General features: G+C 33.6%; 1 protein-coding gene across 6 annotated transcripts in view; it reads right to left on the reverse strand.

Moving 5' to 3' along the window:
* Positions 1–3602: 3602 nt before the first annotated feature.
* LOC116343519 overlaps positions 3603–14556 on the reverse strand; it is a 22184-nt gene continuing 11230 nt past the window's right edge. For all 6 annotated transcript variants that reach the window (XM_031771619.1, XM_031771622.1, XM_031771616.1 and 3 more), the window contains 2 exons: positions 6186–6398; positions 3603–5226 (listed from right to left, as the gene is read on the reverse strand). In XM_031771619.1, the coding sequence (XP_031627479.1) occupies positions 3719–5226; positions 6186–6398 (1721 nt within the window). In that variant the 3' untranslated portion in view covers positions 3603–3718. The remainder of the gene's footprint in view (positions 5227–6185; positions 6399–14556) is intronic.

A 14556-nucleotide genomic window follows, 5' to 3' on the forward strand; every position in this document is an offset into this window, starting at 1 on the left:
ATTTTGTAAATTGAAAGGTCAGACACAAATCAAAACAAAAAAAAATTAAAAATTATGGTGTAATCGGTCATCAACTTGACTATACATTGAAATGTAGCGCCACTACATCTGACATAATTTGGTGCTATCAGTGCGAATTGATAATATAGGAATTTTTTATTCTTGATACGTTCTTTGTGTAAACCGAAAAGAAACGACACAAACTGATTATATTATCTCTTAGATTTGATGTCCACATCATGGTTTTGAGCATGGCAAAAAAACCATACAAACCATGTCATACAAGAGCAGTATGTTAATTTCAATGGGACATGCCACAATTATTATTATTGTATGTTTGAACATGAAATTTTCATAATGACCGAACAGAACGGTGGAAAAATGGAGATTAATAATAATGTTATAGCTCGAATTGTTCTTTTGTTCATCAGATAGCGTTCTAATCGTAATTATATATTCAAGGCCAACGTAAATGGGTTAGCGATAGCGGGTTTGAGCTTCTGTACACACCAATTTAATGAATGCGATAGCGAAGGTGGACATAAAAACAATTGTGTGTGTGTGTATGCGAAGGGTGTCGTGGATCCAAGATTAAAACAAAACAGCCAATGAGTTGTGGTTTTTTGTTACTGCTATCGATACCATTAAATTTATCAGTCCATCAAATCAATAATATTAAAATCGAAAGGTAAAATTCGTTATCTATCACCGTTTATTATCATTTTGGCACTTATAAATGTCCACAATGTCAAATAAATTTCATGTTCAAAACAAATGGACAATAAATACTAGTTCATTTCTAATGGATTTGTTGAATGTAAAATGATCCAAATCGCATTAGCCCATGTTTATTATTATATAGTATAGTTTATTGATGGATTTGAAGGTATACATGGCGCAATGAATATAAAAAAAATAATAATACGGAATAAAAACATTAACTCATTTTTTCAGGTTCAAATGTACCGAAAATTGGCGACTACGACAACAACCACATCGTCGATTATCTATCATTTTTTTTCTTTGTTATTGTTCGTTCAATCGTCATTCTGCTCTAGCATACATAATCGTTTATGTAACCGATAAATACTAGGATTTCAGACAATTTCCTCTTTAACTGACATTGTCTCTATGACGCAAATGACAGCGCGTCATTTCACCTTACCTATACGAAATGACTTCCCATCTGAAAGTTTAAAAACAACAACTGCTCTATAGCTATTTTAATCTTGATTCGTTCAAAAAAAAAATTGTCATGAATAGCTTTCATCGCAAGCGACCGAAACACATCGATAGAGTAAAAACGAAAGAAAAGAGCGCTCGTTTTGGTGAGAGAGATGTCAAATGCAAACCCTTGCACCTAGGGGATAACCGTGAATTGCAGATCGAATAATTTATAATAATAAACGCTATTTCTCTCTAGTTTTCACTAATTCTGCTAGTATTTCTACTAGTTTGTTCTAATACTGCTATTTTTTGCTAATTTTTCTAGTACGTCAAAAATATCGCATTCGTCAGATTGACAGCATGATCGAATAACTGAAATGTGTTTACGTAAATGTTTCAAGTTGACACTTTCAACGTGTATATTTGAAGCAGGCACTAGCGTATACGTTTTCAGTAAGAAATCTGTCATCAAATCTACATTTCCGATTGCAATTCGTAAATTGTAGTTAATACAGATGAAACGTGCTTGGTTACGTGCCATTGAATATATTTTTATTTAAAAATGAGAAAAAGCGTATTTAACTACATATTTTGATACATTTTGGTTCAACACTATTCAATTCATTTGTTTTGTGAATTTTATTTTAATTAATTATTTCAATATATTCAAGAATAAATGCTTACTAAAGTATATACGTGTACAGTGCTAATTCTGCTATTTATTGCTAATTTTGCTATTTTCTTCATGTAAATTTCCCTATTTTTCTGCTAATGTGCTAATTCTAATTCGCATGGATATCCCCTAGCCTTGCACACGGATCGCGTGTCGTAAGAAAGAAAGAAAGTATTTTCACATTTAGCGATATATCATTTCAATACATACCTCGCAGCACAGTCATAGCGAATGGCATCAGCCAAGCGTGGCTGCCAGTCTCTTTACCGCTGAAAGTGCACTTATGTCTATACAAGTGAAATAAAATGAAACATACAAATGACTTTTTTTATCTTCAAAATTACTGTTGTTGATTTTTTATTATTATTATGAATAATCGGTTTTTGCTTTTTGTGTTTTTGTTGCTTGTATAAAGTTTTATGAAAATAATAATCAAAATCTTTTCTCACAAAGATAGAAAGAAATATTTTACAATTATTAGTTATCTAGGTGGCTGTTGAAAATATAAAATTCCAAACGGATACCTAATTCATTCATCTCATTTACTGTTACCAAAACACTTAATATTCGTCTATTTAAATGATATTATTATTGTTGTATTCAGTACAAATGGTTTTTTTTCTTTAATTTCAACTCTTTTTTAGAACACCAATAAAAAGAAAAGAAAAGAAACAAAATCATTTGTAATCTTTCACATCATTTACAGTTCGTGCAATTTGAAACATACACTGTTTGCTACTATTTTGCTACTGAGTGAAAGTATAGCAACCAAGACAAAATATAGAAAATGGTTTATGTTTGCGTTACACTTTTGCAAAATCTTACAATTAAAAAAAGTTTTCTCGAATATTATTACAAATTTTAAATAAAAAAAAATGGTTTGAATATAGTTATCAAATTTATTTCTATGTTTTTTTAGTTTTAAATGTAAATCACACCGACTGTGTTAAACCTTTTGTAATTCCTAAAACTGATTTGTTTTTCATTGTTGGTTTTTTTCTTCTTCAATTTGTATCGATGCAATCATTAAAAGGAATGTTTGTCACGAAGAAAAGTGTATTGTATATATAGTATCTAGATAGTATATCGTATATTTATTGAGTTGTTTAAGTACAAAGTATGAGAACGTTGGTCACTTGCAAAATATTCAATATAATCGCATGCATTTTTAATTTTCCTTCATCATAATCGAAATCTCTCTCTCTGTGTGTATATGTGCTCATTCACCGTGCTCTGATGGTATAAAAGAAACAAAAAATGATCTCTTTTACTGCCGTCGAACACGTTTTCACTTTATGGGTAAAATAATAATTACGCTACGTTGACAATGTGCCAGCTTTGTTTACAGTATTCGGCTTTCAGTATAAAACTAGTGAAAGGAGGTGATGAAAAAAGATAAACGACGAATGAGGTGAAATTAAAAGAGAAAAAAATAATAATCATAATAAAACATACACACACATCAATTATTAAAACAAAAAATTACGACAAAAAAATTGAAATTACTTTTCAGATCATTAAAATTGAGATTAAAATTCATTATGCGGATACATCGAGCATATTTCACAATTGTGGCATTTATTTCGTACAAAAATGTGTGTTGCACAAAAGCTGCTCTCAGAGGCTCAACATTGTTGCTCTCTCTGCTTACATTCAGTGTTTTAAAGAAGGATCAAAAAAAAAATAATCGTAAAAAAATGTGTGAAAATTGTATGTTTTATCAAATCTCTCAATAAAATCCAGTTTCAAAAAAAAAATTATGTACAGTCAAAAATCACAGCGCATTCGTTGTTTATTTATATCAAAATAAAATAAATTAAAAAAAAATTCCTAATCGCTATTCTTTAAAAAAAAAAAACATCACTATTTATACTCAAGTCATTGTTCTAATACAGCTCGGAAATCTTTGCGTACACGCCACAGCATAAGCTCGAGACAGGCTCGACTGTCTTCGAAGCTACTGTGACCTTGGTCCGAGTCTTGAATGGACCGGTTCAAATATTTCGATGTTAGAAAACGTAACGAATGCTTAAAACCTGGCCCATTCTCATGTGGAAAACACACTGACGTATCGATCACATTATCATGAATGATTTTCAATACCCTGAGATCATTTTCAAGTGCATGGCCAATTAGAATTGTCTCGGCATTGATAAAGCACAATAAATCTTGTTGCACTTCGGGCAATGTAGCCACATGAATGTTATTTTTCGTGGCCAAATCTTTTTTGGTAATGCCCGAAAAGCGAGTATTGTAGCATACAATTTTTGTTGCCGGACGAACGAATTTCTCATAAACTTTTTGTCCGTCCGAACTGACCAACGTTACTTTGGTAACTTCTAGACCTTTTCCGGTATAACACATTTCACAGTCGAGTGCGAATACATTACGTTCGTTATCAATTTTCTGGCTACTTTCGTCGGTGCGTACAAAGCCATCGAGTGGCCCATTGAAGCCCATTTCAAAGCCGCTCCATACATGACCATCGGCCATTGTGCATCCTTTTGTATATTTTGGTGAGCTACAACATGTATATGTACCACCCATCGTATATGAGTTTGGTCGTTCCAATTTACCCCAATGAAATGTACACTTTTCATCTTTCATATATTCACCGTGTTCGTTTACATGAAATTCACGTGTGCATCGTATGCATTTCTTTTCGGTGCGTTCATTGTATTTCATTTCGCCGGCATTATCGCTTGAATCACTATCGGTCGATGGTGATGATGATGATGATGATGATGACGATGATGAACTGGAACCGGTCGCCTGACCGCTGTCCGATGATAATTTTCGTTCAACAGTGCGTCGCTTGTGGCTCGGTATAAATTCACGAGCATTCACATCAAATGCAATTGTCGGTACGGGCGGTGTACAATAGTCAACGCTTGCACTGAAACGTTTCTTAAAGAATCCAGCCTTTTGTCCGTAGCGATAGGGATAACCCTGGGCTTTTAAATCATTGCTACTCAATAGATAGTGTTTTAAAAATTGAAATAATTTCTCTTCCGGCAAATTGAGTTTGATATGCTCACGGAGCGGTGGTGTTATTGCACGGCAACGATTGAATTCGGTCATGAAGCGATCGGTGAATAGATGCTTTGAACCGTCGTCTAATTTTGTTGAATTTGTTGTTGTTGTTGTTATTGTTGTTGTTAATGTTGTTGATAGACAATTGTTTTCTTTATTGTCTTCGTTGCCATTGGCGGAAACGGTGGTGACGACCGCAGCTGTTGTGATCTTTTTGCATCCACCACGGTGCCGAACTGTCGACTTCTTTTTATGCTTGCGCCGAATTTTTGGCGAACTTTCACTTTCACTTGTGTTCACATCATCCACGACACCGGGGTCTTCGTCGTAATTGTTGGTTACATTAGCCGCATCTACAATTCAAATGAAAGAAAAATGGAAAAGAAAAGAAAAATAAACATCAAATTGAATATTGTTTTAGATTGAGTCAAGACATACTATAAATATAAAAAGTTCATTGTTGTTAATGTTTTTTTTGTCATCGATTTTTTCGAATGGTTAAATTCCACGGATGGAAGTGATTTGGGTCGCGCTCCAATATAATTGCGCTCGGTTTCGAAAGTGCGAGCTAACGATAAAATTGCACAGCAATTACGAACATATACATATAATCATTATTATTAGCCGAAAACGATATTTTATTTATTTATATATCGTTTTGGTTTCGTTTGAGAATCGATAATAAAATGAAATACAGTTTTGGTCGTCAAACATTACATAAAGACGAATGTCACACTTAGTCGATTGACTGTAAATGTGGCTATACTCGTAAATGAAACACACTATCTCGTATATTGTTTCATTCATTAGAAACAGGCACGAGGCAAAGTGTTTGGTGTGCAAAGCACTTAGTAAAAATGGCAAGACTCGATCATATATTTTTGCATTTGTTATTTTTAGGATGAAATAAATATTTTTATGAGATGCCATATTTATTCATAAGCTACAAATTTGTTTTCTCTTCTTCGGTCGTCATTTTTCTGACTAAAATAGAATGCAAATGAAAATGAGTCATCATTTTGACGACACTGTAAAATCATTATTATTGCTATGCAAACAAACGGTATGATGTGTTGTGTTGTTTTAGTAATTCTCCACGATGGTATTCTACTTCTCGTTTTCTCAATTAATTGTTCTGAATACATGTTCACTTTTCCAAAGCATTTGTCAATTTCAATTTTTTTTTTTCATTTCGTTCTTTCCCACCATAAAACAGTCTACGAACTATTTTTAAAGTCCAGTCGGTATTTTTAATAAAAATATTTCGCAGTAACCGTTACACATAGAAAAATGAAATTGTTTTATTATTTACCTCCAGAACATGTGGCTAAGTCTTCGTTACTGGAAAACTCGTCGCGTCCATTTTGCTTGGACCATTTGTTGGCGGTTACACTAGGCGAGTGTTTTTTTCGCGGTGATTTAGTCTGAGCGGTCGATCGTGGTGATGATGATGTCGAAACGGCTTTTGTGGCGTTTTCCGATGTAAAATGCGCCAAAACCTCTGCTTTCCTATCTTCCATTAGATCTGGAAAAAACACAAGATTAAAAGTTGTGGTTATCGTTTTTTTTTTTTCATATTTTTTATAAATGTGTAGGCATGCATCTTTTTTTCTATTTCTTTCTACTCTTAAAATTTCAAACTCTAAATAAATTTAGTTTCTTGGCACGGAAGTGGGTTTTTTCTCTATTCCAACGGATGTATTCGACATGATTTTGAAAGATCGCTCTATCATCATCATCGTTTTTGAATTGCAAAGGGTTTTTTTCTCAACTGCTCTTTGGTCAGAAGAATGTAACATTATTCAAATGAGAATTTCATTTATGCAAAATAAATTGGTTGAACACACTATTTTGTTGTTGTTGGTTTGATCGTTATATTTCGCAAATACTTTTTTCCCTTCGTCTCTTGATTACATTGTACTATATGTCTGAATAGCGAATCACGGGGGCAAAAGCACTGCGATTTGGTCGCCAGACAAAAAAAGAGAGAATTAAAAAAATACCAATTAGATGTTACGACACGCTCAAGCAAGACCAGTCACAGACTCTCTCACAGCCATTGAATTGAGCAAGGGACAAGAAATGTATGTGTGCAAAACACACAGTGTGATACATACTGTGTATGGAGCCGTATGTCCAATCATCATCTTAGTGAAACTTAAATTACATCTAATGGATTGGAATCAAACGTAACACGATTGCCACTGTTGTTGCGGCAGAGCAGCAGCGACACGAAAAAAAAAGTCCAACATCATGGCGTTTAATTTTCGGCAAAGTGAGAAGAGAGCAAAAAAAAACCTAACGCACAAACACAGTTGTTGTTATGATATAATGAACGTGTAAAAGCCGGCCGAATGAATATTTCAAGTGGCGTCTTGTCGATTTGAAAATCTGATTGAGGCACGAACACTGCTTTATGCAACCATTGCAAAGTATATATGAAACATTTCGATCGTTATTCATCGTATTTTGCAGTGATGCGAATGTGGGTTGCTGACTGAGGTCTCTTTTCGCTTCTTTTTCGTATGTACTCTTTTTTTTGCGTCTATGTGTATCGCGCAATAAATGAAATCACGTAAGTATAGTTGTGATTCCGTGTGACGAAAATTGCGTTAAATTGAACTGTCGGTCGGATGATTTGGTTAACAAAAATTATGACCTTGTCCTTCTAATTTATAACTTTTATGCGATTTTCGACTTATCTGTTATGGCAATTATAAACCGAAAAAAAAAAATATGGATGCAGTTCGGCGCCACCGCTACACAATTAAAATGGTTGTACTGTATTTGCGGAAAGTCACCGCCAATTTTTGCGTCGAAAATTATATATGTTGTTATCTTAAATCGAGTGTGAAAAACAATAACAACATCAAAAATGGTACGAGACGAGTCTTTTGTTTAACAAAAACATTGTAATGTAATTGTTTTTAAATATTTTTATGACGTTGGACAGCATTATCAAAACGATCAAATGACAAGTCAGTGTTTTTATTATTACATTAACAAAAATATCGCACGGTGTCGATGTCATCGTCATTGAGACGAAATTGCCGAAAAAATTACTCTTGATTGTCAACACACTAAAATTGGCAAATAAACTTTAATGATGATGTGTGTGCGCAAAAATAGACAACATGCATGCATTTCTGTACACCCGATCGATGGCAGAGAAAGAAAGAAAAGTCACATGCGTTTAAAATGAGGCGGAAAATGTTTAATTTTATAAATTCAATTTGCTGTACGGTGTAAACGGATAGCGAAGAGAGTCATAATTTGTCTTATCGGGTAACAATAACATTCATTTCATGTTTTGCCAACAATGTATTGAAGACGAACGACGTACAGTGAGTGTGAGTGAGTGAATCTCAACGCGATAACCTTGTCGAAATATAAAAGAGTAATTAACAATTACTTATGATGCGCTTTGTTAAGCACATTTGTTTTTGTTCGGAGGCGCGTGAAAACGGCCACAAAACAGAAGAGAGCAAAAAATGAAGAAGAAGAAACCGAAAAAGTGAAAATGACGAGAATCCGGATGAGTGGATTGAACTCCGGATTCGCATAACTCATGTGTGAATCTCTTTGGGTGTGAACAATAATAAAAAAACAGCACACAGATTTAAATTGAAACGAAACAATAAATGATGATATTTTATTTCGTTAAAACATGAAATTAAGCTTCCTTCATTGATTGTATTCCATTCGATACACGATTGTTGCGATTTTTTCTGTGCATATATGTGGGTTTGGTTTCAATTTTCGATTTCCGTATGAAGAAAAAAAATAAGTGCAGAACAAAGCAATGGTTTCGTGTAACGTGAAATGAATGCGAAATGGGCTTTTGTCTGCATGTTTGTGTGTGTGTCGGCTAAGAACCATTCTAAGTTCTTATTGTTCAAGCATGTTTTTTGTTGATGTCAACTGAATACCATGATTGCGGAAGTTTTTTTTTTTGTTCGTTCGTTTGTTGTTATATTTCGCGCTATCCCCGAGGCCATTACGGTATACACTTACTACCAGCATACACACATAGCATTCCAAACGTGAGATAGCGATGAATTTTCATATCACTATGAGGAAATCTGACTAATGACGATGACGTCGATCATTATTACATCGTAATTAATGCGTTAGAATGAGTACGCGAATTATATGAATTTCATTTTTTAATCATATATATACAAACGAAACGAATAACAATAATAACAAGATTAAATAAAATAAAATAAATATTACGTGCGCACGTGAATTTATAAATGAACGTTTCGTACCCCGAAGACAAATGGAGATTATTAAGTAGTTAGAAGAGCGAAAAAAACTACACGAACAAACGAGTAAACGAAAACGTGAAGAGATCGATGGAAGAGAGAACACTTGAAAAATAAAAATTGATGTTGTTCAGTCAAATGGCCATTTGATTGGATATATGCAACAATGTTGTTGTGATGTTGCGGCAAATTTAATGGTTGACTCTTTGTTTGACCCACTATAAAATTAGCTGAACGTGATTTTGCAATATAATTGCTTTGATGGCAGAAAACACACACCGAGAGGGACAGAGAGAGACAGAAAGAGAAACATTTAATTTAACTAATGGCACTTGGCAACAACAAAACATGAAGACGATCAAATACAGCTTATTCAGCCAAATATTTGCCAATGAAATGTGAGCGAAATCATATTTACGTGAAACATAAAAAAAAACGTTATGTACATGGACAACATTATTTTAATAAAAATTATTCAAATATATGCTTTGTCTTTTTCACTGTTTTTCACAAAGCAAAGAAAAAAGTTGTATAGTACATGTTATGTGTGTGTGTGTGTTTCATGTAGTGTTCATCGTTATCTCTCGTTTCAATTTGTGACAAAAATTTCACGTCATTTCTTGGTAAAAAAAGTACACTTTGGATTTTGTTGCTTACTTAGATTTCATCTGTGCGGAAAACAGCACACCGAAGCGAAACACTTACGATGTACTTGACGACAACTTGTATAAATCATAACATTGCTAATGACATACACACCGACAGCAAAAAAAACAACAACATCAACAACATTCATAACAAAAAATAGTAAATAATGAAGAAGACAACATTTGTGCGGAAAAAACTGAACTCTAATAAAAAAATAGCCGTGTGATAGGACGCATATTCATATCGGTAATAACTCGTTAATTTTCGAAATTTCACGTATCGAACCAAACACACAGAGATAACAAACATCTTTATAAATGTCCGTAAATCGTACACGCATCATTCGCTTTTTTTCGATGTTGTGTTTTGTGCTCTCATTTACGATGTGTATATGCACGAGAAAGAAAACACCGATCAAAATTAGAGCCGACACTCGTTCGGAGTGTCAACTGAATGCGGGCCGATAATCGTATCATTTGTCAGCTGTACAGCTACAAGCAAAACACTCATGTGCTCAGTTATACGTTTGACACACAGCCTACTTTTAATCACATGGATCATTCAAAGGTGCATGATACACTGTGTATTATAATTGTTGAGTGGAAAATTTATGACGCAAAAGAACCGTTTAAAAAAAAAATATAAATGCCCAAACTATACTTGATGTTTATCTTCGAATTATTTATTATTATTATTTTTTTCGGCTAAATGTGACGAAAAGCAGTGCCAGTTTTCATCACGATTATAGTATTTTAAAAGAATCATGTTACTTTTTCACTTGAAATAAATTGACACTTGTACCGATGTACATCGATGAACGTGTCGTTAGTAGCAACAAATGGAATTCGATTTTTTTATTCGAATTGATATAAAAGCTATTATAGTATTATGTAGTAACAACGTGACATCGTGACGTATTATAATTGTCCGATTTGGTGTTATTTATCGTTTGATAACAATCGCACAACAGAATTAAAAAAGAAAACACGTCATCTATACATTGAAAAAACACCACACTTGGAGATTATTTTTGGTGTGATAAATGATTGATTGACCATTTTGGGTTTTTGTGTTGTATTTATCATTATGCCCAATTTTCCATGGAAACCATAATTTTCCGAACACTTAAACAATGAATTGAAATACACAAAAACGTTTTCGATATGAATCGATCAAACTTTGATTATTACAATTCTTTAAACGAATAAAATGATTCAATCGGTATTTCTCGTATTTTTTTTTATTCATTCATAATCGCGCGCGTCATAAATGATTCAATATTACTAGTTTTGGTGCTGATGCATACAAACAGATGTTATGCTATGTTGAAATTTTTTTTGACTCACATCGGTTATGATTCAATTTTTTGTGGTTTAATTCAAATTGGTTTTTTGCTTTATTATTGTTGAATTTTCACTCCTCCGCAGTTGGCCTTTATAAAATTCATTGACTTATTTTTTTCTTCTATGAGACATGCGAAAGTGTATACATTCCGAAAATAAAATTGAAGACTAGCCCAACACAAATCGATTTTGACTCGAATCAATACCAAACACTAATTGCTCTGCCTACTTTCAGACATAACATTTTTAAATTTACGGCCGTACAAGAGAATCAATGTCAACGCATGTTGGAATTCAAATTTACAGCTAGTATACAATCGACATACACACACACATGAAAGAGAAAAATACAAATGCGTGAAAGTTCTGTGATCGAAAGCGATTGTGTTCATTCGATTTGTCATCCGTAAGTTTGGTGAATTCTTTCCGAGTAAATGGATATTGGTGTGACGGATATTGTTCAATTTACTTTTAAAAAAATGTCCAGAAAAAAGTTCCATTTCAGCGAATATTTACCAACCAAAATTCCCATCGGAATGAACTTCTTTTGTTTTATAATAATTTGTCAGTTCGCATTGAGATGCGTTGGTGATCGGACGTGTTTGTTCTTTTGCTCTCAGTGCTTTATAATATAATTCGTGTGTATTCACTTGTTTCTTTTTGCTTATTGTTTTTCGTAAACAACCATGACAGACACTAGCGACGGTGAATCATCTTTGGTGCTTGCACCACGTCGTTTTGCAAACATAAAGGAACCAAATTTTTTCAAAAAAATATCGGAAACCATGGCATTTCACAAATTATGCTATAATTTGAATAATGATATGGCTACTGACAGTGCCATTTCGGAATTACGATCCAACGTGAATACCGATTCATTCAAAAGTGTTTTATTTATTCCAAAGAAAACATCCATTGAAACCAATATTACGGATAATAATACAACAAAGGTGGTGTCATTCTACTTCAAATTTAAAAACGATTCACATTCGGTTGGTCTCAAAGTTTCTCCATCTTCAGTGAAGGGGTACTCCAATGATTACATCAAATTATTTTTGAACGAAAACACTAAAAATGTCTCAACCGACAATGAAAACCCACTTGATCATGATCAAGACGTAATTGGAAACTTGACTCTAGAACAAAAAATTGACAGATTAACTGTTCAGGTGTCAAATTTAACATCTCTTCTATTGGAAGAAAAACAAAAAAACATCGAATTGATGGATAAAATTCGTGAATACGAATTAAAACATACGGTGAAACCCACAAAAAAGAGAAAAATTAACAGAATTCTGGGCGGCACAAAAAAGTCAGCACGCTTGGAAGAAAAACAAAACACAACAATTGTCATCGATAGTGATGCTATGTCGGGCGTCTCGGATGGTGAAGAAAATAATAATGCCGGATACGAAACCGATATGGAATCAATGACGAAGAATAAACAAACAACTCAAACCAATACGGGTCAACATAAACATGTGCCTGAGCTGAATTCTCAAAAATCGTCTGCTGCTAAACCAACAACAAAACGAGAAAAAAATGTGCCACCGATTATTGTTTTCGATTCTGATCAAAAACGTATGAGTGAGCGCTTTATGAATCGCAACATTTGTGCAGTTACTGATTATCACTTTGTGCGAGTGAATAAGAGCAAATATCGCATTCAAGTCAATACACTTGAACAATACGATGCGACATTAAATATGTTAAACGATATTGGTATTAAATACCATACATACACACCGCCGGAACGCAAACTTATCCATGTTTTGATAAAACATATTCCATCGTGTTATGACGAGAGTGAAATTTTACACCACTTAAAAGAGGACTTTGGTTTAATTCCAAATCGCCTTACAAAATTCACAACGAAACATATGCTCGCAAACAATATTCAATCTGAAATTTGGCATGCGTCATTCGATCCGAAAACTGATAAAAAAAAGATCTTTGGTATCAATCGCATTGGAAATTTCTTTGGTATATCAATCGAACAATTGAAAAATAAAACACTAACACAATGCCGCCGTTGTTGGCGTTTTGAACACACCCAATCCAACTGTACGTATGACGCACGCTGCAGTAAGTGTTTATCAAATCATGATGTCGGTGGATGTGCACTTGATTCAAATGCTTCGCTCAAACCTTCTTGTGTGAACTGTAAGAGTTTATCGCATTCAGCAACATCAAGAGATTGTCCGGTTTTTCAACGTATATTTGAACGTAAAAATACACCGGGAAATAAAGCAACAAAAAATACTCAACCGAGTACAACGACAAATACTCCACACAACATTTCAAATAATACTTTTGCAAACACTGTTCGTGGAAATAATAAACAAACCGGTGAAAATAAACAAACTTCATCGAATTCTGATATCGTTAACATTCTTAAACAAATGGCTATTCAACAAAAGCAAATGAGTGAATTGCTTGTGAAACTCGCGCCGCAGCTGGTATTTAAAACATCGAAATGAACTTTGACGGCTTGAAAATCAAATGTTTCGAATTGAATGCAAATTCTCTTCGAAGTAAATCGAAACAACATGAATTACTTGAGTTTATTGAGGATCATGATCCAGATATTCTGCTATTAATTGAAACAAAACTCAAACCATCAATACGTATTGCAATCAAAAATTATAATATGTTTCGTAATGACCGTGTAAATGAACAGGGTGGAGGTACAGCGATACTAATTAAATCAAAATTTGTGTGTACACATTTACAAAACATTTCATCAGTGCATGGTATCGAATACACTGCAGTTAGGGTGACAATTCAGACGGATAAATTTTTATTTTTTGCTGCAATTTATAAAAAGCCTAGTATCCAAATTGACACAAACGAATTGTCATTATTAATTAATTCATTCAACGGCATACCATTCATATTGACTGGCGATTTCAACTGTAAACACACCTCTTGGGGCAACATTAACAACAACGCAGACGGAAATCGTCTTTATAATTGGCTATGTGATTCCATCGATTTACACAGTATCAAACTATTGTTTCCTGATGGCAGTACTTGTATTCGTGCAAATTCTGAATCGATTTTAGATCTTTTTATCATTGATGATGGCATTGAAGTGGAGTTTGATTCTACATTTAACAAACTAACAACACATGATTTTGATTCTGATCACAGAGCGGTTGCTCTCACAATTATTATCAACAACAAATTGAAGCATGCAAAAACCAAAACAATTCTTGATTGGAACAGGGCTGATTTTGAGAAAATGAGTGAATACATTGATTCAAAACTTGATGAACTTTATTTACCAATTTCAACCAACATTGAAAATGACCAAATAGATGCAGCTATTTTACAATTAAATAATTTTTTTGAATCAGCAATACATAAGTTTATTCCAACCATTAAGATAAATCCAAATACTTTGATCAATTTGTCAGACAAA

This window comes from Contarinia nasturtii, unplaced genomic scaffold, assembly GCF_009176525.2.
Source record: "Contarinia nasturtii isolate CC-2019 unplaced genomic scaffold, AAFC_CNas_1.1 Cnas_scaffold_1037, whole genome shotgun sequence".
NCBI classification, from domain to species: Eukaryota; Metazoa; Arthropoda; class Insecta; order Diptera; family Cecidomyiidae; genus Contarinia; species Contarinia nasturtii.